Source organism: Episyrphus balteatus, chromosome 2 (assembly GCF_945859705.1).
Source record: "Episyrphus balteatus chromosome 2, idEpiBalt1.1, whole genome shotgun sequence".
NCBI classification, from domain to species: Eukaryota; Metazoa; Arthropoda; class Insecta; order Diptera; family Syrphidae; genus Episyrphus; species Episyrphus balteatus.
This window is the reverse complement of record NC_079135.1, coordinates 14636503-14660073: the sequence shown is the minus strand read 5'-3', so window position 1 is coordinate 14660073 and position 23571 is coordinate 14636503. Positions and strand designations below refer to the sequence as shown.

At 30.4% G+C, this 23571-nt stretch overlaps 2 protein-coding genes across 3 annotated transcripts in view; one reads left to right on the top strand and one right to left on the bottom strand.

Annotated features, from left to right (window-relative positions):
• Window positions 1-464: 464 nt before the first annotated feature.
• The window catches only part of LOC129912250 (sensory neuron membrane protein 2), a 40764-nt gene continuing 17657 nt past the window's right edge, over window positions 465-23571 (bottom strand). The window contains exons 3-10 of one of the 2 annotated variants that reach the window (XM_055990403.1): window positions 22935-23092; window positions 22714-22861; window positions 22465-22602; window positions 17927-18187; window positions 17340-17769; window positions 1297-1415; window positions 1077-1202; window positions 465-861 (exon numbers count right to left, since the gene is read on the bottom strand). In XM_055990403.1, the coding sequence (XP_055846378.1) occupies window positions 679-861; window positions 1077-1202; window positions 1297-1415; window positions 17340-17769; window positions 17927-18187; window positions 22465-22602; window positions 22714-22861; window positions 22935-23092 (1563 nt within the window). In that variant the 3' untranslated portion in view covers window positions 465-678. The remainder of the gene's footprint in view (window positions 862-1076; window positions 1203-1296; window positions 1416-17339; window positions 17770-17926; window positions 18188-22464; window positions 22603-22713; window positions 22862-22934; window positions 23093-23571) is intronic. The other variant, XM_055990404.1, reaches the window with a different exon arrangement.
• LOC129912246 (uncharacterized) lies at window positions 6818-12429 on the top strand. The gene has a single exon (XM_055990397.1). It carries the CDS (start codon window positions 7109-7111, stop codon window positions 12011-12013), a length of 4905 nt encoding a protein of 1634 aa, XP_055846372.1. The 5' UTR covers window positions 6818-7108; the 3' UTR covers window positions 12014-12429.

Genomic DNA, 23571 nt, shown 5'->3' with positions numbered 1-23571 from the left:
GGACGCGTTTCGGACGCGTTTTGGACACGTTTCGGACGCGTTTTTTACGCGTTTCAGACGCGTTTTGGACGCGTTTTGGACGCGTTTCGGATGCGTTTCAGAGGCGTTTTGGACGCGTTTTGGACGCGTTTAGGACGCGTTTCAGATGCGTTTTGGGCGCGTTTTGGATGCATTTTAGACGCGTTCTGGACGTTTAAGACGCGTTTCGGATGCGTTTCAGATGCGTTTTGGGCGCGTTTTGGACGCGTTTCGGATGCGTTTCAGACGCGTTTTGGACGCGTTTTTGAAATTTTGATGTCTGTACTTTACCGTTTTCACTTAAGCCAATTTAGCCAAAATACAACAATAATAACAATATTTTTTTTTAATAATTTTATTAAATAAGTAAATAACAAAGATTTTTTTTTATGTTCTTAAAACAAAACAAAATATAAATCACATTATATTTTAATCACATTTTCTAGTAAAAGTAAATAAAACGAGTGTGAAATGGGTCGAAGAATGCAAAAATATGTTTGATCCTAAAATTTAAAGTTGATTTTTTTTTGTTTCTTTTCGACTAATTATAAAACTGAATGTTGATTTAAGTATAAAGTGTCATTTTAGGCTTTTTTTCTTAAGTAAAAGTGTCTTTTTTTGTGTGTGTGTAAAAATAATTTTGAATTTTGACTCTTAAATTTATTGAAGAACTTTACTTTCATCTTCAGGTTTATTTCGAAAAGCAAAATAAAACATTGTTGAAGTTAGTGTAATTGCAATACCAGCACATAACATCGACCAATGTATAATATTAAGAATGTTGAGTGAGTTTAAAAGTTTTGACTTGAGAAGCTGAACTGATTCTGCATTGAGTTGAATACCCTGAAAATAAAAGGAAAGGTATTGAAAATGTTAGTTCAAACTGAATTAACAAATCTTAAAAATATAAAATCATTGCACACAAAAACGATCGAATTTTAACGTTAAACGACGTGGTTTTCTTCACATAAATACTATTATGGAAGAACTGTCAAAAATTTAACGTCCCATCGTTTTTTTTTGTATATGAAGATTCAACTTCTGATTTTAATACAAACCTCATCAACCCAAATGGCTGGCATCAAAACTGTCGTTAGATTTTCTGTCAAAGTGATTCTGTTGATGCTCTTCAAAAACATATTGAATTGTACTCGTTTACCTCCTTGAAGGGGAGTTCCCGTCAGCTATAAACAAGAATAAATAAATGCATTTAAATACAACTTTCAGATTAAGAATTTATCAAACAACTATAAAAGTGGTTAGTTTAAAGTGACTTACATATTGAACATCGACGTAAGTCTGATGTTTCTTTACATCCGGCTTAAGACCTCTTATCATTTTGCTGTATTCGTTTGAAGCACCTAACATGTGTGGCAGAGTCAGAATTACTGGTGCATCTGAAAATAAAATGTGTAGAAGTTATGAAAAAACTGTAACTTTGAGTTTGAACTTGAAAAATGCTGGGAGTTGATTTATAATCTGTCCACTCTTAAATTTTGAAAGTCTTGAATAGTTGATTCATATCAATTTAATTCCTTGTTTCCGTTGATTCACGAAACCGAAAATCTCTCAGGAATAATGACAACCATGTTTGATTAATCTGAACTCTAACCTTTTATGAAATAAACAGCCTTACTCGTTAACTTAAAATTCTATCTCAACTAAATCGACCGATATTTATCGGCCAGTTCTCAATGCAAACGGCCTTTGAAACAGAAATGTCAAAAGTCTTTTTAATTTTATGATTTCAATAAGTTCTTTAAAATATGATACGAACAATCTAAACAAACATGATCCAAGTCAAACTTAGATAAATAAGTCTTTGTGTTAACTTGTTATAAAGATCACAATAAAAAATTATTATTGTTAAAATTATTTACTTTTTTATAATGCATTTGTAGACTTTATTAACAAGTTTGTTTATTTTTTTTTTAATGCCTTTACTTGTTTTCATGGTCATGGTTATGGTTTGAAGCTAAAAACCTTATTACCACTTAAACCATCTAAACACGTATTCATTCACCTCGATCACCAAATAATATAATGTGAGTGACTTAAATTTAATAGGATAAGCTTACTGTCATTAAACAAAGCATGGAGTGTGTCTGTTTGTTTTTATTTTTTACCAAATATGTTGTTATTTTTTACTTTCAATTCTATGAATTACCAAAATCAATGAAAATATTTATTCTATAGGAAATCTTACTAATCAATTAGAACCTCCTAGAATGTTAGTCCTATTTTTGCAAAACAAATGTGTCATATTAACAAGTATTTAAAAGATTGTATTAAAAAGACATAATTAACATTTTTCCAAGAATGATTTGATTACGAATTGAACATAAAAGTAAAAGCTTTTAAAAGACATAAATTATTTTCATTCATTCTAAGAATTCTAGTTTTTTTAATAAAACAAACAACATGAAGAAACCGACATTTCATGAATATTCATTGAATGCCACAAATAGTGTCAATTTAAGAAAATTTATTCGATTCACACATTTTTGGCATTATTAAGGATTTTTGAATGAACATTATTAAAAAAAAAAATGTTAATAGTTTCAAGTTTATAAGTGACTCATAAGTATTTTAATAATTAGTAAAATCGAACGGGTCTGCGATCTTAAGAATAATGTTATTCGATTGTTTTCGATTTGGTTTTCGTCTTTGATACAAAAATGTTGTTGAATACGTTTGTTGTTTGCCTTTTTTTCTCTTTGCGAGCAAATTTCGTATCATACACATTTATCAAAAGTTCGTTAATTACGATAATTTTTAGTGGAAAATTAAACAATAGCTTCGTCGACCAAACATTCAGATCAAGATTGCTCCAAAAACTGCATGTTTGAAAAACCAAAAGCAAGACTAACATCGCCTCATGTGTGCTGAGTGCATGCCCTCTGTTTTTACGCACCGAACTGGAAAGTTAATTACTAAGTTACCACTTTTTATAGAAATTAAAATTAAATTGTCATGTTTTACAACACGAAAAACACAATCATGAAGAGTAAGAAAAATTGTAAGATAAGAGGAACGATCAGATTCACTTTTCTTGTGATTACAAAGAATAAATATATAAAACTATTATTTTTTGAAGTGAAAACTTCTTTAGTATCGTAGTGATTTGAAACAAGATGAAACGAAAACGCGACACGACTTCAACTTGTTATAACTTTTTTGTTTTAATAGATAGATGAATGAAATTTGTACTGTAGATAGGTAATTAAATAAATTATAATTGTACAAAATTTCAATTAATTTCATATTCAAAATTCGGAGATAACGGTAAAAAGATGTTCTTTTCCAACACACGTTATATCTTTTGATCTAGTGCACATACAAATTTGATTTAACTTTAATACGCATGCTGATAATATAACCTTTTATTTGATATATCACACATAACGTTACGTGCTCTACAAGTTACACAATCATAAATTGAAACAAATTTAAAAATACATCAAAACACCTGTGGAGATCTGTTGGCGATGACCAGCTACCAGTGTAGGAAGTACCGTAATCTCAGTCTGGAAATTCGACATGGTTGACTTTAAAAAATTCTAACTTCTCTTGTAGACATCTTTGAAATAAGATTTCTACATCATTATACAAGATGAAACAATAAGCTTTCACATGGTATACAATTTTGTATAGGTTGTCAAACAAAAAATTTGATTTAATAGCATGAGAACATAAAAATAAATGTTTTTTTGCTTTTTGGATGAAATTTCATCGAGTTTAAAAAATTCTAGCTCTTTTTGTAGACGTCTCATACACCTGATCGATATATATATTTTGAGCTAAGACTTTCAGATGGTGTAAAAATTTGTATAGGGTGTTAGGGAAAAAAATGGATTTAATTGTGTGAGAAGATAAAAATACGTGTTTTTTCGCTTTTTTTGATGGAAATTGATCGAGTTCAAAAAATTCTAGCTCTTTTTGTAGATGTCTCATAGACTTGATCGATATATATATTTTGAGCTAAGACAATAAGCTTTCAGATAATATAAAGATATCTAGGTTGTCATATAAAAAACATGGATTTGAAAGTGATAGAATAAAAATAGGTAGATTTTGTCTATTTTTTTTTGCAAGAAAAATGATTTTTTAAGGTTTCACTTCTACCACGTGTGAATTACACACATGATTTTTTTTTTTTTCTTTAATAAGGAACAAATTATAAAAATATATAAAAAGAATTGAAAATAATCACAGTTAAATTGAAAAATGGGAACGATGACAAAATTAAGTTCACAACTCTATTAAAGAAAAAAAAAGGTTACAAAAATAGGAACAATTAAAAGCAGATGTGAAATTGAAAGTGGAATAGAATACTTGATTTTTTTAAATTTTAATAATAATTGAGAATTTAAGTCTCAATTAATTAATTTTTCATTAAGTTTTAAGACTTTTGTGAGTTTTTATAAGTCTGGGTATTTTGCAGTGAATTAAATTTAAGCTTTCATGTCATTCTACGTGAAGTTCATCAACGACCCATTTGAAGAGACCAACAATTCAGCACCATATGCAGGATATGTTGACATATTTGTTGAGGTAAATGCTTGCAATTCACATCCTAACAATAATCAGATAGAAAAAAAGAAAGATATAAACTCTATGGGTCACTGTGGTGTATGCGTAATTTTTTTTTTCAATTTGCAGTTTTCTTAAAACTAATTTAAATAAATAACTTTTTAAACAAAAAAAAAAATAAATAAAGTTCGTATGCCGTATTGTAGTTACTATTGATCGACACCAAAACCAAAATTTCAAAAATAAATAAATCTTCCGTTTTCGAAAATTTCACATAAAAATAAAAAAATCAATTTTCAAATCAAATAAAAAATTCGCCTTTTTCTTTAAAATTGAAATAAATATGTTTTTGAGAAATTCAAAATTAAAAAAAAAATGGTTCTGCATACCGTGAATAATGATTAAAAAAAAAAAAAATATTTAATAAAAAAATAGACTCTTTAAAATTTGCATACAATCTTTGTACAATCTCATAAAAGCTGATACATACAAATTTGAAGAGAATCGACCCACCCATGACGGAACTATGTTTTCTTTCAGGAATTGTTACATTTGTATCTCGTACGAGCGTTTTTAAAATATGTCCTCTTGATATCACAATTTTAAAATACGTCATAATTAAGCGGCAATAGATTAAATAGTGTGGCATCAGTGTGGTTACAATTTCAATCATCTTCCAAGTCTATTGAATATTTTAAAATTCAAGTTTGCAAATTGTATATTTTTTAAAATTTTTGTTTGTGTTTGTCACTCCCGTTAAATTAAGGTGTGTTCAAATAAATAAAAGTTTATAATATGTAACATCTCTTTCAGGCAGAGTGAAGTTAAAAGTGTTTAAAACTAAGAAAAAAGGCTTTTTTTCTCCATGGAAGGTCTTGATTCTTTGAGGATTTGTTTAAAAGTTTTTCAAAAATGTTATCTATTTTTAGATGTGTTCCTATGAATATGTAGAATGTTTGCAAATTATTCCTTACTTTTTAGGGGTGTTTAAATAAAAACAAGTTAAATTTATGATACTTTAAATGTAATTCTAGTAAAAATAAGTAAAAAAAGGTTTCGGAACTAATCTACTTTTGAAAATAGATTATTGATTAAAGCCCTAAATTATTATATTCAATTTGTAATGTCAAACACTTTTTTATCAATCATACCGAACTACTTAAAAGTACTCCAAAAGGTTCTGTGTTAAACATATTTTTCCTTAAAGTCAACAAAAATTGTTAAGTTAACCTCAAGGTGCCTTCTTATTACCAAAAATAAAAAAAATATTTCCTTATCTCTAAAAAAAAAATAAATAAACTGTCATATCTAGATCAGAGGTGATAATAAAATGCAGCTTTAATTACCAAAGTAGGTATAAAGAGCTTACAATAAAAATCAATAATAATTTGATATTGATCTGTCCTTCATATAGCCTCAACTTAACTTCCGAAGAGTCCCAATAAAAAACCAATAATCAAATCAATTAAAATCAACAAAACCCACATCATCGTTATTATATTTTTAACTGTTTCAGATTTTATTATAATAAAAAAAAAAAATAAATTTTTCTGGCAAATTCCAACAATGTTAAGGTCATTTTTAAAATTTTAAAAAATCTAAAAAAAGGCAGAAAATAAAAAAAAAATCTTGCATCAATAATCTTAACAGACATCCTCTATTAAACAAGCAAACAAAGACTCAAAACAAGACAAGAAAGTCAACAATTATTACTTATTTAAAAACGTGTATAACATCACTTTGTTTACAGTGCTGCTTTGTGTCCAGTAAACTTGTGATTTACGGTACATAAATCGTATAATTCTAAAATTTTGTGTCCTAATCTGACAGTTGAATTTCCAGTATGAATTCATCTGGAAACTTGTTTTCAAGTTTCTCATTGTTCATTTTCAAATAAAATGAACTCTCACACTTGGTTGATTTTATGTAACTGCTAACAAACTGCTAACAATCCATCATAAATCTAATTAATTGATATGTTTCGCATCTGACAAATCATCTTGACACTTTCAAGCTGACTTTTTATTGTTGTTGTTATTGTCGTTTCTTTAATATCTCTCTCGGCTAATCAATAAAAAAGCTATTAATCTTTACGATGATATTTTTGTTTGGTCAAAAGAAAGAAGCTTTTTTTTTTTTTGTTTTGTTTCGTATTTATTTTAGAACCTGCTTTTAGCTCAGGTTGCGTCTCTGGTCAGTCAGTTTGTCTGGCGGATATAGAAGTAGACAATATAGCTACCCCCATCATCGAAGATAAAACATCTATCTGGGCAGATGAGCAGCAGTAAAAACGATCTTCAAAAGTCAGTTGAAATTTAGTCGTGAACGCGAACGCAGGTCCGGTAAACAAACATACCTATAAGAAAAGTTTCTCCGTTTTGGATTTAAAATTCAAATTTTATTTATTATTTTGCTCTCTCTCTCTCTCTCTCTGTTCGCAAACTTATCTACTGCCTGTTCTTAATTAACTCATAACCGACACGACGGTATATTATTTTGATTGCATGTTGACGACTTCGATAACGACTACGACTACGACATCGTTATCGTGTGCATAATGAATCGTGCTAACAGCAGGTATAATCTCTTAAACGTCATTGTCTTGAGATCTGTTCGTGTTGCTGCGGTTATCGCTATAGCGGTTTTCTTTTCCCATCATGTCACTTTGACAGAAGGCAAAATCTTTGAACGTTGCGAATTGGCACAAATATTGAGGTATAGTCATGGCGTTGACCTGAATGATGTCGCTAATTGGGTTTGCATTGCCCAACACTCAAGTTCGTTGAACACGTCGGCTTTTGCGGGTAATGCAAAAATCGGTACACATGGTATTTTTCAAATTAGCGATGAATATTGGTGTTCGCCGCCGGGCAAAGGGGTCGCTTGCAATGTTCCATGTTATAAATTACGTGACGATGACATTAGTGATGATTTGGAGTGCGTTCAGAAAATTCGAAACGAACACCAAGGACTGTCTGGTGATGGTTTTAATGCTTGGAATGCCTATCAGGTTTATTGTAAAGAAAATCCGTTTGAGTACATTGAAGATTGTTTTGGAAATGAGGAGAGGGAATATATTCGTTCTAAATCTATTACAACTAATTATGTAGTAGATGAGAATGAGAATTCTTATGATTCACACTCTTCTCGTGGGAAGGTTTATGGAAGGTGTGAATTGGCAAAGGAGTTATTCCTTAAACACAAAATGCCAATGGATGAGATACCCACTTGGGTGTGTATCGCACAGCATGAATCGCATTATGACACCTCTGCGGTAGGTCGACTTAATGCCGATGGTAGTGCCGATCATGGGTTGTTTCAAATTAGCGATTTGTATTGGTGTTCGCAGAAAGGCGGCCAAAGAAAGGCTTGCGGACTGCCGTGTAGTAAATTCCTTGATTCTGACATTACCGATGATGTGAAATGTGTGAAACAGATTCATAAAGAGCATACGAGAATATCGGGAGATGGGTTCAATGCATGGACGGTTTATAATGCTCATTGTCACGAAGCGAATGAGAAGTATATCCGCGGTTGTTTCGATGGAATTGATGTTGAAGAATCGAAGATTTCAGAACAATATAAGGCTTATGCCAAGCCTAGTAAAGGTGATACAGGTAAACCACATGGGAAGGTGTATGATCCATGTGAGCTCGCAGAGGATCTTCGAAATAAATATCACCTACCTGAGGATCAGATTGCAACTTGGGTCTGTATTGCGAAACATGAATCAGGCTATAATACCTCTGCCATTGGTTATGGAGATCATGGACTCTTCCAAATTAGTGATATATATTGGTGTTCTCCTCCAGGAAAGGGTTGGGCATGTGGATTATCTTGTTCGGAACTTGAAGATAGCGATATTAGTGATGATGTTGCATGTATTCGGAAGATTTATGATGAACATTCTCATCTTTCTGGAGATGGTTTTAATGCCTGGACTGTATACCCAAGATACTGTAGTGATGGGAGGGCAGAAAAATATATCTCCCATTGTCCTGGCCGAGGGGAAACTCTTCGTGGAGCTGCTTCCTACACATCATATTCCAAAGCACTCACCTCAAATTCCATAGGAGACTACCACCCTTCGGCTAAGGGCAAGGTCTATGGACGATGTGAACTTGCAAATGAGCTACTTGACAAATATCATATGCCAATGGAAGAGATTCCAACTTGGGTATGTATTGCCCATCATGAATCGAACTTTGATACCTCAGCTGTTGGTCGGTTAAATGCTGATGGGAGTGCTGATCATGGACTATTTCAAATTAGTGATCTGTTTTGGTGTTCTGATGATGCTGATGAATATGGAAAAGCTTGTGGACTTCCATGCAGTAAACTGTTGGATAGTGATATTAGCGATGATGTTGAGTGTGTCAAACAGATTCATGACGAACATACAAGGATTTCAGGAGATGGATTTAATGCTTGGACAGTTTATAATGCATATTGTAAGGATCTATCGGAACAGTATATTCAGGGTTGTTTTGATGGCAGCGCATCGGTTGAAGATTTTAGACCTATTCCAAGGATACTTGATAGTGGTTATCAGTCAAAGAATAAACCAAAAGGTAAAATCTATGAAGATTGTGAATTGGCGAGGGAATTGCGTGACAAACATCGAATTCCAAGAGATCAAATATCAAGTTGGGTGTGTATAGCCAAACATCAGTCAGGTCTAAATACTTCAGCAACGTCTGCTGATTCACATGGAATGTTTTACATAAGTGACGAATTCTGGTGTTCACCACCAGGAAAAGGTAAAGCTTGTGAATTACATTGTTCCGACTTAGAAGACAGTGATATAACCGATGATGTGCAGTGTGTAAAGAAAATCTACGATGAACATCAAAGAATTTATGGAAATGGATTTAATGCATGGAGAGTTTATGATCAACACTGCAGCAATGGCCGAGCTGATGATTTTACAAATCAATGTCAAGGTTTTGAATCGACTGCTAGAAATTCCATAAACTATGGAGAAAATCAATATAAATTTGGTGGACGATCAATTGATTTCAATAAACCAGTATTTGATCATGAATTTAAAGCAAATCCTTTCTTAAAACATGTGGATATGATTCAAAGTAAATCAACAATTAGTCCATTTTTAAATGGATTACCATCATTAAATTCATATCAAAATAGTTTTGCTGAATCATTTAGTGCAAGTGAAGATGTTTTATCAGTTAATCATCCAGAATATGTGAGAAATCCATTTTTGGCATTTGCCAATTCTGTAACTCAAAAGCCTACTTTTAAAACAACAACTTCAACTCCATCATGGAAAATTCCCTTTACACAAAGTACAACTGTATCTTATCCAGGTTTTAATAATTTTAACTTCAACAACTTTAAGTCAACAAAACCAGCTGTTCCAGTTAAATCTTATGCCTGGTCAACACCATCTCCAACAACTATGAGTGAAGAAAGGGCAAAATATGAATACTTCAAAACATTTACTACTCCTCCGCCATTTGGTTTTACAGTCACACCAAAAGCTAATCGTTTGCAACCATATCATTTGAATACAATCAAGTCGTCATTTGAAACAACCGTTCCATTCTGGTTGACTACAACTACTCCAAAACCATTAACAAATCGAATTAGTCAGAATAATGTTGCAGCCGTTCCATTTTGGTTAACTACAACAACTCCAAAACCTAGCACACTTTTCCAGTTTTATGGTCCAAGCACTCCAAAAAGTGTAACAACCACTTCATCTTGGCGAACAACAACAACTACGAAGCCATCAACTAACCGTTTTCAGTTTAATGAACTGACTTCACAAAAAAGTGTTGCAGCAACTCCATTTTGGCTAACTACAACCACTCATAAGCCTACAACTCGTTTGCAATCGTCATCAAACATACCTTTTTGGCAAACTACTCAGAAGTCTACAAACATACCTTTCTGGCAAACTTCGTCAACAACTCAAAAACCGACAACTCGTTTGCAATCTTCATCAAACATACCTTTCTGGCAGACTACAACAACTACTCAGAAACCTGCAACCCGTTTGCAATCATCATCAAGCATACCTTTCTGGCAGACTACACCAACCACTCAAAAGTCAACAAACGTACCTTTCTGGCAAACTTCGTCAACAACTCAAAAACCGACAACTCGTTTGCAATCGTCATCAAACATACCTTTCTGGCAGACTACAACAACAACTCCAAAGCCAACAACCCGTTTGCAATCATCATCAAACATACCTTTTTGGAAAACTTCAACAACCACCACTCCAAAGTCTACAAACATACCTTTTTGGCAAACTTCATCAACAACTCAAAAGTCTACAACTCGTTTGAGTAGTGTTTCACCATTGGGAGCTCTACCATTTTGGCTAGTTTCAACAACAACTTTGCCACCACCTACAAGTCGTTTCCAAGTATATCAGTCTCCAACCACAACTACAAAATCTCCAGTAAGTTCAAAGGTTATTCCTCTTCCAGTTCCAACATACCAAACGTCACAAATTAAAAGTTCCACTAAACTGTATGCCACGCCATCTACAACAAAAGCACCTCAAAAAGCTGGTCAGTATAATGCTGGACAGTATAATTCTGGCAGTTATAAATCCGGAAAATACGAAGCTCCAAAAAGCATTTCATCATCAACAACAACAACAACAACAACAACAACAACAACAACGAAATCACCAACAACAAAAAGGGCTTCCACTTCAACAACAAAGTCATCATGGAACTCTTGGCAAGTCTCCACAACAACATCCAAAACTACAAAATACGATCCTTTCCGTCAATTTCCACCTACGACATTGAAGCCAAAAACTACAACAACAACTTACGGTAAAAAGTCTGAGTCATCAAAGTCTGCCAATTTAGGGGCATACGTTCCTTATAAACCGCCAACAACAACAACAAAGTCTCCAACAGCAAAATCACCAACAACAACAAAGTCTCCAACAACAAACATTTGGAATGCGTGGTCAACATCAAAATCAACAGCAAAAACAACTGCCTCAACACCAACAAAACCAACAACGACTAAAAGTACCATAAAACCATCAGTTACGGGATCATATGCATTTTCAACAAAACCAAAATGGACTACTTCAAAGCCTTATACATTTTCAACCACACTTAAACCCAGCTTAAAACCAGCACAAAAGTTTTCTTTCCAATTCACCACACCACTTCCAAAAGTACCTTCCAGTACTTCCCGATCAATTGCAAATTCAACAACCCCGTGGTCATATGTCGCTCCGACAAAAACTCAGCCCCATAAGTCAACAACCTCATCGAAATTTCCAAGTCTACAAACAATAATTCCACCCTGGGCAATAACTACTACAACACAACAACCTCCAACTACAACGACAAAGAGCAAAATATCTTCCGCCGAAACAACTTCCAGTTCAAAAACTAACATTTTCGATTTATATTCAAAATTATACGGCATTAAACCTCAAAGTGGAACTAAAACGACTTCATAATTCACACACCAACTGTCACTCCCTTATGTCAAAACCGTAAACCTATAAATATTCCAATGACAATTTGAGTGGTTCTAAGTCTTAAAATTAAATAATAATCAAATCTAACAGGTCTAGTTCTAGTTAAGTCAGCTTTGTTTGTGTTTTGTATTTTTAGTTCCCGTCAACAGTTATGTTGGATAAATGATAATTATACTATATCAAAACTAGACGGACTGATTTTTAAATAAATGCCATAAATTAATAAAACAAAAAACAATGAATTTAAAAAAAGATTATTATAATTTTTGTCTGTTATGTGCCAGTTTATTTGTTAGATATTGATATTAAGTAGATACAATTGACTCGCTAGTTAGCTTATTGATTAAGTATATATTTTGTTTTATAAACTTAAGTCAGGGTATTAAAATTTTCCTGTTTTATTGTATAAGAGAATTATAAATGTTTTTTTATTTTATAACAGAAAATAATGTGTTCAAGGATTTGTTATTTTATTTTTTAATAAATTTAAAAAAAAAGTTAAAAAGAATTTTTTTGTTGTTCTGTTTGTTTTTCTTATGACTTTTAGGATTCGGGTGGTGTTTATGTCAAACATGTGTAGTTATGCAAATTTTTGAGTTTTAAACATATTGCTTCTGTCACATCGATATAATTGGAAACTTTGTCATATTATTATGTTGATTAGGATACCGAGTTAATAAAAGAATCGGCTTCTATTGTGGATTAAAGTTGTTTGAATATTTAATTGAATGTTAAAATTGATAGTGTTTTGACAGTTGGTGTGGTATGGTATAACCCATAACGTCATGACAAATATTGAAAAATTACCAAGAAAAAAGACGGTCATTTTGCTTTATTAAAATTAGTTTTTGTCTTAAGGCATAGAAGAACAAGTTTTATAACAGTGCTTATGCCTAATTCTTTGACATTAAAGGATTGTGTGGTGAGGGCATTAATTAAATGGATGAAATATGAATCATAAACTGTGAAATCTTCAGAAAAAAATTTTCGCAGAATAAAAAATAACTTCGGAATCAACGAACTTTGATGATGGGTTTTGTATCAAAAACGTGCGGAAAGATTCCGTAACTTGAATTGCTCTATTCTTACGTCTTATCCTTTAGTATTTCTATTTAAATTTGGTTAGAAAGAGATGTTCTAGAGAAGCATTAAAAGAATGCGGCAATATATACTAGTAATTACTTTTTGGCTATACAGGTTACAGCTAAAAAACTAAGCTGAGTTTGCAAATTTTACCAAAGTTACTTTTTAAGGAAAATTCGGAAACAAATTCAAAAACTATAAAAATACATTAAATTATTTTTGATTTTAACTCGCAATATACAAATTTCTGTCTGACTGTGTGTCTGTCTGTCTATCTTTATCGTTATATTAAACTACAGTGCAAGCAACTGAAAAAATTTATACATCTTAAGATCAACATTAACGGTACTTGCCATATGACCAAAAAGAAAAAAGTAGTTTGTCTCAAAAATGGCTACAGCGATTTTAAATACTGTCTACTTTTGTCTAGGTACTGATCCCAATTTTGAAATAAAAAAATAAAAAAAAAAATCAACAGCACCAATAAAAATTACTCCATTAAAAAGATTACAAATTTTTCTAGAGATAAAGCCATACTTAAATTTTAAAGCTTATTGCTTCAGCTCAAAATATTTATATCGACCATGTCTATACAACATCTACAAAAAGAGCTAGAATTTTTTGAACCCAATCACTTTTTCATGTTTTACGGATGCCAATCCGATCATTTAAATTGTTGTTGTTGTTCAAAGATTATAAACAATTGAATTGAAGATAACTCTCTTACTACAAATATGGAAACATAAGAACAATTTAAAATTTAATTGAAACCAAGACAAGATAATTTATGTGACAAAATGAACAATTATGGGGTCACTGTGGCGTATGCGTAACTTTACGAAAAAATTTTTTTTGGAGAAATAACATCAAAATTGAGTGCAAAATCTCAAATAAAATTGGTGTTAATTGTTATTATTACTTAGAAGAAAAAAAATGCTCCCTCAAACAGACACAAACCATTAAGGGTACAATTTTAATGAAAGAAAATATGTAGTTCACTAAAATTTAAAAAAAAAACTTGCTAGTTCTGGTGGAAAAAAATCACAACGAGGAAAATGTCTGTTTTTCTTGTTGCTTGTTCACTATCAAAGTTTTTTTTAAAGCTAAAATTTAGTTTTTCGATTTTCATTTAAAGGTTATTTAATCTAATGAACAAGTTCCAGTTCCAAGTTCAAAATTAAATAAATTTTTTTTAAATGCTTAAAATGTTTAAGTCAGTGATCTATAACTGTATAACATGGAAATATGATATAAAATCAATTTTTTTGCACATTTAATTAAGAACAAATTGGTTATTTTGTCATAAAATTTTTATAGATCTCGTTTAGCTAAGTTCAAAAGGAAAAGTATTCTACTAGCTTATTAAACCAGCACTAGCAGTTAAGCACTCGGTTTTTCCATCACACAGTGGTGCCATTTGACGTTTTTGGCGATAAAATTCATTTGCACGGCCATTTCTGGACGAAAAGTCATGAAATTTGGTACACTGAATGATTATAGTATGGAGAATACGAAAAAGCTGCCAACTTTTTTTTATTCAAAATGGCGGCTCCAAAATGGCGGAAAGAATGAGGGTTAAAATAGAATTTTAATTTTCAAAACAGTATATAAGCTAGAAATTGGGCTAAATTCATGTCAAAAAGGTGTTAGATTAAAGATTTAGAACTCATAGATTCATATTCGTTACAAAAAAATCAAAAAAATTGAGAACAAAGTCCAAAAAATGCCAATTTAGTAAAACACACTTTAAGACCTCTAATTACGCTATTTCATGCATTTTTTTTTTAATTTATCACAATTTTGGGATCTCTTCTATTTATGTTTCATAAGAAAATTGAAAATATTGGGGTTATATGGTTGCCAACTATGTTTTTAAGTAAATATAAGAAAACATGATATAATGAAAAGTTTCAATGTTCAATAAAACTGGGAATTTATTTTTTCCGTAAACCAAAATATACTTTTCTAATAGATTTTAGCGTTTTTAATTCAAATCCGGAGTCAAAAAAAATCTATGACGTCACGTTTTCGAGATATAAGCAGATCAAAATTAATTTTTATCTTTGAAACGTGACGTCATAGATTTTTTTCAACTTTGGATTTGAATTTATAACGTTAAAATCTATTAGAAAAATATATTTTGGTTTACCGAAAAAATAAATTCTAAGTTTTATTGAACATTGTAACTTTTCATTATATCATGTTTTCTTATATTTACTTAAAAACATAGTTGGCAACCATATAACCCCAATATTTTCAATTTTCTTATGAAACATAAATAGAAGAGATCCCAAAATTGTGATAAATTAAAAAAAAAATGCATCAAATAGCGTAATTAGAGGTCTTAAAGTGTGTTTTACTAAATTGGCATTTTTTGGACTTTGTTCTCAATTTTTTTGATTTTTTTGTAACGAATATGAATCTATGAGTTCTAAATCTTTAATCTAACACCTTTTTGACATGAATTTAGCCCAATTTCTAGCTTATATACTGTTTTGAAAATTAAAATTCTATTTTAACCCTCAATCTTTCCGCCATTTTGGAGCCGCCATTTTGAATAAAAAAAAGTTGGCAGTCTTTTCGTATTCTCCATACTATAATCATTCAGTGTACCAAATTTCATGACTTTTCGTCCAGAAATGGCCGTGCAAATGAATTTTGTCGCCAAAAACGTCAAATGGCACCACTGTGCATCAGTTCAAAATTAAGTGTGTTTATACTATTTGTCGATTCCAATTAGCAAACCTCTCCTTCTAGCAATAAATTAAAATAAATGACAAATAAGTTGATTAATTTACTTAAACACTTCCCAGCCTCTCTTAATGACAATTGATAAAAATCTTTTAAACTATCAAAACTATTAATAACATGAAGAAAAAATTAAAATATTAAAATTCCATTCCACATGGCATGACGCACAATAAATTAAAATATTTATTAAATAAACAAAATTCAAAAATGATGAACTTTATGTTGTTAAGCCCGGAATTAAATACAGCTTAAGGCATTTATTGTTTGATTATTTATTCCATCTAATAGATTTAATTCTTTTCTAATGGTATTAAATAAGTAAAATACAAATTTTTTGATTAATTATATATGATCAAGCTATTTTTTTTTATATAAAACAACTTATCAATATAAAAGATATACATCTATTTTATAAATAAAGCTTAGATTATTTTTTATTTCGGCAGAATCAGAAAAAAAAAAACAAAGTGTGTAGGTGTGTTATTTTTTTTTTTTTCTTAATAATTTTCATGGCTTCTCTGACGATTAATCGTTATTGATTGTGGAAATTTTGCGTTTTTTATGATTATTATTATTTTAAATTAAGATGTTCATTTTGGATTCATTAATCATGTTTAAAAAAAATTTGATTATTGAGACATTAAGGAAAAAAATTGCGGTTTGATTTGTTTGAACGAGTTTTTTTTATTGCTTCTTATTTTTATTTACTTATACAAGATGGTGTTGCAGATAGTTCAAGACCTTGAAATTTAATGTTTTTCTCAGTTTTAGATAATATTTTGCAAAATTTTTTAAGAGACAAGCTTATTTTATGACATTTAGCCCTGATTTTTCAATCATCAGTTAGACAATCAGAGGAATAAATGTCAATATAAAAAAAACTTTTATCCCTAGGAATAAGCTCTAACTGAGGTTTATCTGACTATTGAAAAATTGGCCCTTAGAGGAGTTTAAGTAGTTATTAATGTTTATATATGTAGTTATTTTATATATAAATTTTAAACCGTTGAGGCGTTGCGATGTTGAGGAAAATATAAAGGATGTCCTTAAAGAATTAAAAAAAGAAAAAACTATATGAAGTTATTTCTTGCTCCCTTACAAGAACAAGATAATAATTTCTGCCTCTCGAAGATCACCCAATATCATATACAGGAACCAAATTTAAACATAACTTTACGTAAGCTAACGTGGCTCTTAGTAACGTTATTTTATGAAACCCACCACTTCTGCATAACATAATTATTTGGTTCTGTTGTATTATGGAGCCTTACATATGCAACGTTACGTAATGTAACGTAACGTAAAGTAACGCAACGTAACGTAACTTTAAATTAAGTAAATTGTTAAATTTTAATAACAATGTTCATCTCATAATAAACTTTCTATTGGAGTTTATTCTCTGATTTTAAAAATGCAAACGTACCATTTAATCTAATAGATACAACTAAAATTCAATTGAAAATCCACTTACCCAAACAAGTTGACAAATCCATTGCACCCGAATACAAACATCCATTCTTCTGCTTAATCACATTTGTCAATTTATCAACACAAAAGCATTCATTTGAAAATTCTGGTCCGATGTCATTTAGAAAATTGTCTCCAATCGAATAACGAAATCCTGGAATACCTTTGTAAACGACATCACCTTGATAGAACAGCTCCACCGACCGACAAATATCCGCACTAAAGATATACATAGAATCCCCACGTTGTCTGAATGGTGGATAGGCGGAAGCATCGGTGCCATTAATTAAATTGCAAATCGATGTTTCGCTGTCGCTGCTATTTAGCCAAGTCTGTAGGGTGTTGACCTCGTCAAGCTTTTGTATTTCCATCAATTTGATTGCATCACCTCGACCTGTATGAACTTCATACACATCCTCTCCGGTTCGATTTTTCTTTGAAAATAAAAAAAGTAAAAATAGTTTGTATAAGCAACAATATTATACGCATTTGAATAACATCATAACACATGTATGTTCTCGAGATAGTCTTTGATGATGACAAAGAAAAAAAGCAACAACTATCTACTTGTTGTTTTCAATTTAAACGTACATGATAGAAAAATGAAAATGCCAAGCTTCCATCATCGAGAGCACGAATTGTTTTCGATCCTTGGTCTTTGATTTGTTTACAAATAGCTCGAGCAAGTCCTTGTGGATTAATACAAAAACGTACTCCATCGAATAAGTAATTTTTCACTGTTGTCGTAACAAACATTGACTTTTGGTCATTGAAAATCTCTCGAAGATTTGCATTCAAGTGCATCAGCAACAACGATAGACCTGGATCATTTTCAGCTATCTGTAAGAGAGACTGATATCGGAAGGGGTTATAAGTTGTATAACAGAAAAAGAAAACAAATTACAAGACATTTAAATTTATTAATATTATTTTTAAAGCTCTAGCAAGCATGAAACCAAAACCATATGATTGTTAAAAATGCTTTCAAAATTGATTTTTAGCCAAAGTCCTTTTAAAAAATGGGTTTTTCAAATAATTTACCTGTAAGTCTAGACCGTTTATATGCAAAATGAGGATAATTAATAAAAGTATGGGCAAAAATCTACAATGCAAGCGGAAGTTTTTTTTTAAGTTTTGAAATGATTTGTAAGCCTTTATTCTTCTCTTAGTATTTATATGCAAAATTATGTTTATTTTCTAAAAAGCATTACATCATAAGAAATAAAGCATAGAAATGGTAGAGTTGTCTTCGAATTGTCAAGACAAAAACGTAGAACTTTATGGGAAGTAATTAAAATTCAAGTTGTTTGAGATATTAGATAATTTATATTAAATGTTTATTATACAAAGTGAATTATGTGATGCATCAAAAAGCAACAACGTATCTGAAAAAAAAAAAAAAAATAACTGCAGGGGTTTTTATTCCCCATTTTAGGCGGGTAGATGAAATTTAGTAAAATTTGGCTTAAAAAAAAGAAAATATTAGAAAAAACAAGGGTAATAGAAAAACCATCAGAAGGATGAATTTAAATGTTATTCAGTTACATACTTCCTAACCATCACTTTTATAAAAAAAAAATAAGAATTTATTTGTAACTAAGAAAGCAAAAACAAAATTTAAGGCATTGTATTTTTTGAAGAACTATTTCCAAGTAGATACCTATACTAGAAACTTTCAAGAAATTAATACCATTATTGTTAATTTTTAGCTGATATTTAAATTGTATCCTCTATCTTTGAATTCTAATATTTTCTTCTTTAAAGCCTAGAACGAAGATTGAGATAAATTTTATCGTCCATACAAAATTCTCTTTAAACTTTTGCCGAGGTAAAATTATATTCAAGAATTTCAGCCCAGATAAGCGAAGACCGAACTAAAAAATCATAGTTTCGTTTCCAGCTGTACGTTTTTTAAATTGGAGAAAAAAATGTCAGCTAAAATTTAGCGCGATCTGCGTACTAAGCTTAAACGATCAATGTGCATGGCATGAACATGAACAATCACTTTGTCTACTTTCTATTCGAACAAAAGAGCTCTTTCTGGATTTAAAAAACAAGTTATGAGCATATATAAATTTGTAATATTTTGAAAAGTTTAAATAAAAAAAAAGCTTTTAATTTTCTTTCTGCGAGTCATTTAAGTACATCGAATTTTTTTCTGAAAATGCGAAATTATGTTTCCCAAAATTTTGATAATGCCTGTTAGTTATGATTTTCTTTAAAGCGAAATTTTGTTATAACTGATTTTATTCTGCAGTAGAGCTGGGCAAATCGTTCATTTCAAAAGATCGAATCGTTCAAAGATTGATTTCACCAAAGATTCGGTCTTTTCTATCAATCGTTCTTTCGTTCATTTATTCGAAACCATTTCTTTTTCACTCATTTCGTTCTGAAAAATGAGAGAAGAAACAAGAAATCGCATATAACCTTACATATTAACATTTCAATGCAACCATATAAAACAATTTTTCGTTTATATTTTCTATGAGAGTTTTTTTAAAATTTAATTATCTCCGCTTTTTTTTTTGAAAATATATTTTTGGAAAATTTTAATGGTAACTTTGATTATCAGTAAGGCATTATTTCTCCACCAAGTTCAAAACGTCGAAATAGATACATCAAAAATAAAAAGAAGTCAAGGTCAGATATTCGATAGAAATTCCCAATCGAATCCGATTCAATTCAAACTCTGAACCTGCTTATATAAACTTGTATCAGTTGTATGGAATCGAAATGATGATTGAGAATGAATGGAATGAACGAAATCCGAGTTCTGAGAGATTTTTTAGATGATTTTTGATTGTGAACGATTTGGATGAACGAAACGTTCTTTTCCACTTCGTAGTTTTTGATTGTAAACGATTTGGATGAACGAAACGCACTTTTCTACTTCGTACTTTCTTATTTTATGAACGAGATTGATGTAAGGATTGATTGATTTGGTTTATAGTGATTACAATCACTCAGAATTTTCGGTGAACGGATCAAAAAGACCGAATCAATCACGATTGACACAGCTCTATTCTTCAGTCAATCGTAGTTCTTTCATCGAAAGCCAAAACATACATAATGATTGTTTAAATTGGAGAAAAAGAGTATCGTAATGCCATATGCAGTAGTTATCTCGAGTTTGTTTTTTTAAGAATCCTTAACTTGTCTTATATAAATAAAATATTTCCAGCAATGAACTTAAAAAGCTCGGGGATAACCAATTTAAATTGTGGTAAAAATCATCGGGAGTTAATTGTTCTGTGGCGGGTTGACGACAAATGAACAGCACTGCTAATAAAACTGAACTACCTACACTATTTCAAGAAGTGTGAAAAATAAATGATAGTACCTATTCAAAAACTTTTTTTTTTTAATTTGATGGAAATATCTGTCTAAAAATTTTGAATAAAGTTTGTTGGCCTTTGAAGAAATACATATATATAAAATATGTCAGTTTTCGCAAAAAAAAAACAAAGGTTCCGACGCTTATTTTTGTTATCCGATTTTTGTTTTTTTGGAGAAAAACTAAAAAAGCTAGAAACAATACGTTCATTACGTATGTACATTGTACATCCAATTCAACTGAAATCGTTAAAGCCGTGGGAGGTATCCGTTTAAAAGGAAATATTAACAAAAATGAAAAAGGGCTTGAAATATGGCAAAACTCATGTCTTTCATAAATTATATTCAATCGCTCCACTTAAAATAATAATAATTTTTATTATTTTTTCTTCGTTATTGTTCAAATTCTCGGTTATTTAAGTTTTCAATTTTAATTTTTCCGTTTATTTTCTAGAGCTAGAAAAACTTTAACTACATATCGCTGGGTGAGAACTATAATGTTCTATGTCTTATAGAAATCCCTGCAGACATAGAACATTATAGTTCTCAGCCAGCGATATGTAGTTGAAAATGTACAAAAAAAAAAAACAAATTCTGAGGTGTTATTTTGTGCACAGATATAATGTCCAATAGCTTAAAGAATCATGTTTTGAAGAACATTCGTATATTGAATACTAAAAAAAAATTTTGATGGTCTACTAATGTCTATAGTTTTTTAAGCTTTTGATTATTCGACCTTCATCTGACTTCACCCATCTCCTGACGTATAAATAAAATAATGTTAATTCAGTTGTTTGTTGTCATTGTCAAGAAAAATGGCATCGAATGAGACAATTTCAGAACATAGAACATAAGACCTAATTTGAGAAAATAAAAAGATTTATGAAACTAATTTGTACCTATACCATTTTAATTGTAGTAAGAATCATTTCTATGTCAGAACATAGGTAAAATTGAATTAAAAATGACAATTTATTAAGAAATAATGTTTTAAAAAATGGAAATAATGGACATATGTAATTAAGATGCAATTTTATAAGTATTTCTGAATTGTTTTTACAATAATTTTTTTTTATAGAAATTGAAAATATCGTTTACAATAAATTATGCAAGATTTGTAAATTCTCAAAAAGAATTTCTGTGAATGTGGTTTACATAGCTAGATTTAATGGGAATCCCGTTGAGTAAGCAACAAAAAATTATTTTACAAACAAATCAACATTCTTTATATTGTTAATTTATTGTTATGTCTTCTAAATAGCAATAATAAATGTTCTGGTCATTGATTAAAAATACTAGAAAACTATACAACCGTTTCCTTATCAAAAAAAAAAAATAATCAAAATTGTTATTGATCAATGAATAATCAAGTTTCTATGCATATTCAATTTAGCAATAAATATTTCTACCCTCCAAACATTTCAGACACAAAGTTTTGAATATTTCACACAAAAAAATCAATTATTCATAATTTTTAACTATAAGCCATGCAAAACCAACAAAAAAAACCGAAAAAAAATAAAACTAAAAATAAATGTCTTCAAAATCTTGAGTTAAGCTCTTGTTAAATATTTTAATTCGTTGACAAAATATACAAATAAATAAAAAAAAATAATAACCCAAAATGTATTAAAAAATCATGCAAAATATCCAATTAAAATTACCGTAGCAAAATGAATAACTTAATTATTGTCGAATTATGGTTATATGAATGTTTTGTTTGATTTTGATTTGTTGGCTAAGAAGAGAAAATTTAGTCACCAGCATTCTTATAATATTGCGTATGATAAAATTACTTTACGTTTCCCTCGAATTCGTTCCATCAGTCGTTTGAGCACTCGAACGCCTGGCGTTCGACTCAGGGTTCGATTAAATCTATTTGCAAAACCTTGCAAAATATCTGTTATTTCTCTTTCGAAAACTTGTAAAAATGCCTGCAAATTCGATAGGTTTTTTTTGTTTGTATTTTTTTAAAGAATCAAAAAAGATTTGGACGAGATGAAGAAGTTGAAAATGATGGAAATGGATGGTTTAGTCTTACTTACATTCATATGCATATTTAAGGCAACTACTGTATCTGATTGAGTATGAGGAGCTGATGCCTCCTCGTCGAACTCAAACCGATAGTCTTGTACATAGGTAACTTTAGATCCGTCTCGAGAGAATTGCTTCACTCGTTTACTTCTATATTGTCTATATTTTTTTAAGCAAAATCAATATTAGAATAAAACTTACTTAAAAAAATGGTTAAATTCAAATAAAATACTTATAGACATATGGACCAACTTCCTGCACAATTGGTATGGCACCCTGTTGAACTCTGTTCACATTTGTCACATTAAAGATGTAAACTTTGAAGGAAATAGGCTGCGGAAGCCTTAGGAAACGTTCATATTGTTCCGTGCCATCTGCTATCACAACTCCCTGAAAATAGAAATAAACAAATAAAATTAATAAGAAATGAGTCATTTTCAACAAAAACACAAAAATCTTTATTCAATAGTATTTTTAATTCATTTTTTTTTTTGCATAAACATTTATTTACGTTTGTAAATTGTGCAAAACCGTTGGCCTGGCCATTGGCAACGTCAAAGGCAATTTATTTACATATTAATTAACTAGTCACTTAGGAATAAATGAGCAAAGATCAATTGCCACAAGTCGTGCTGTGGATGGAACAATAGTCATTGATTATTATTCTTTATTATTATTGTTTGGTTCCAGGTTCAATCTCTCAATTATTACAATCAGAGATTATTATACTTGTACATCCGAGTTGTTATTTCATAAAAATACAATACAAAAAAACTACAATTGTATATGAGATTAAGTCGTCATAATTCGTCAAAATGCAATTATGAGATTCTTTAGTATTCTGTCATTTTAAAAATAAATACAAAAAG

Bases quoted from the DNA above. Each gene is read 5' to 3' on its own strand.
- LOC129912246 (XM_055990397.1), top strand. From the start codon at position 7,109: ATGAATCGTGCTAACAGCAGGTATAATCTCTTAAACGTCATTGTCTTG.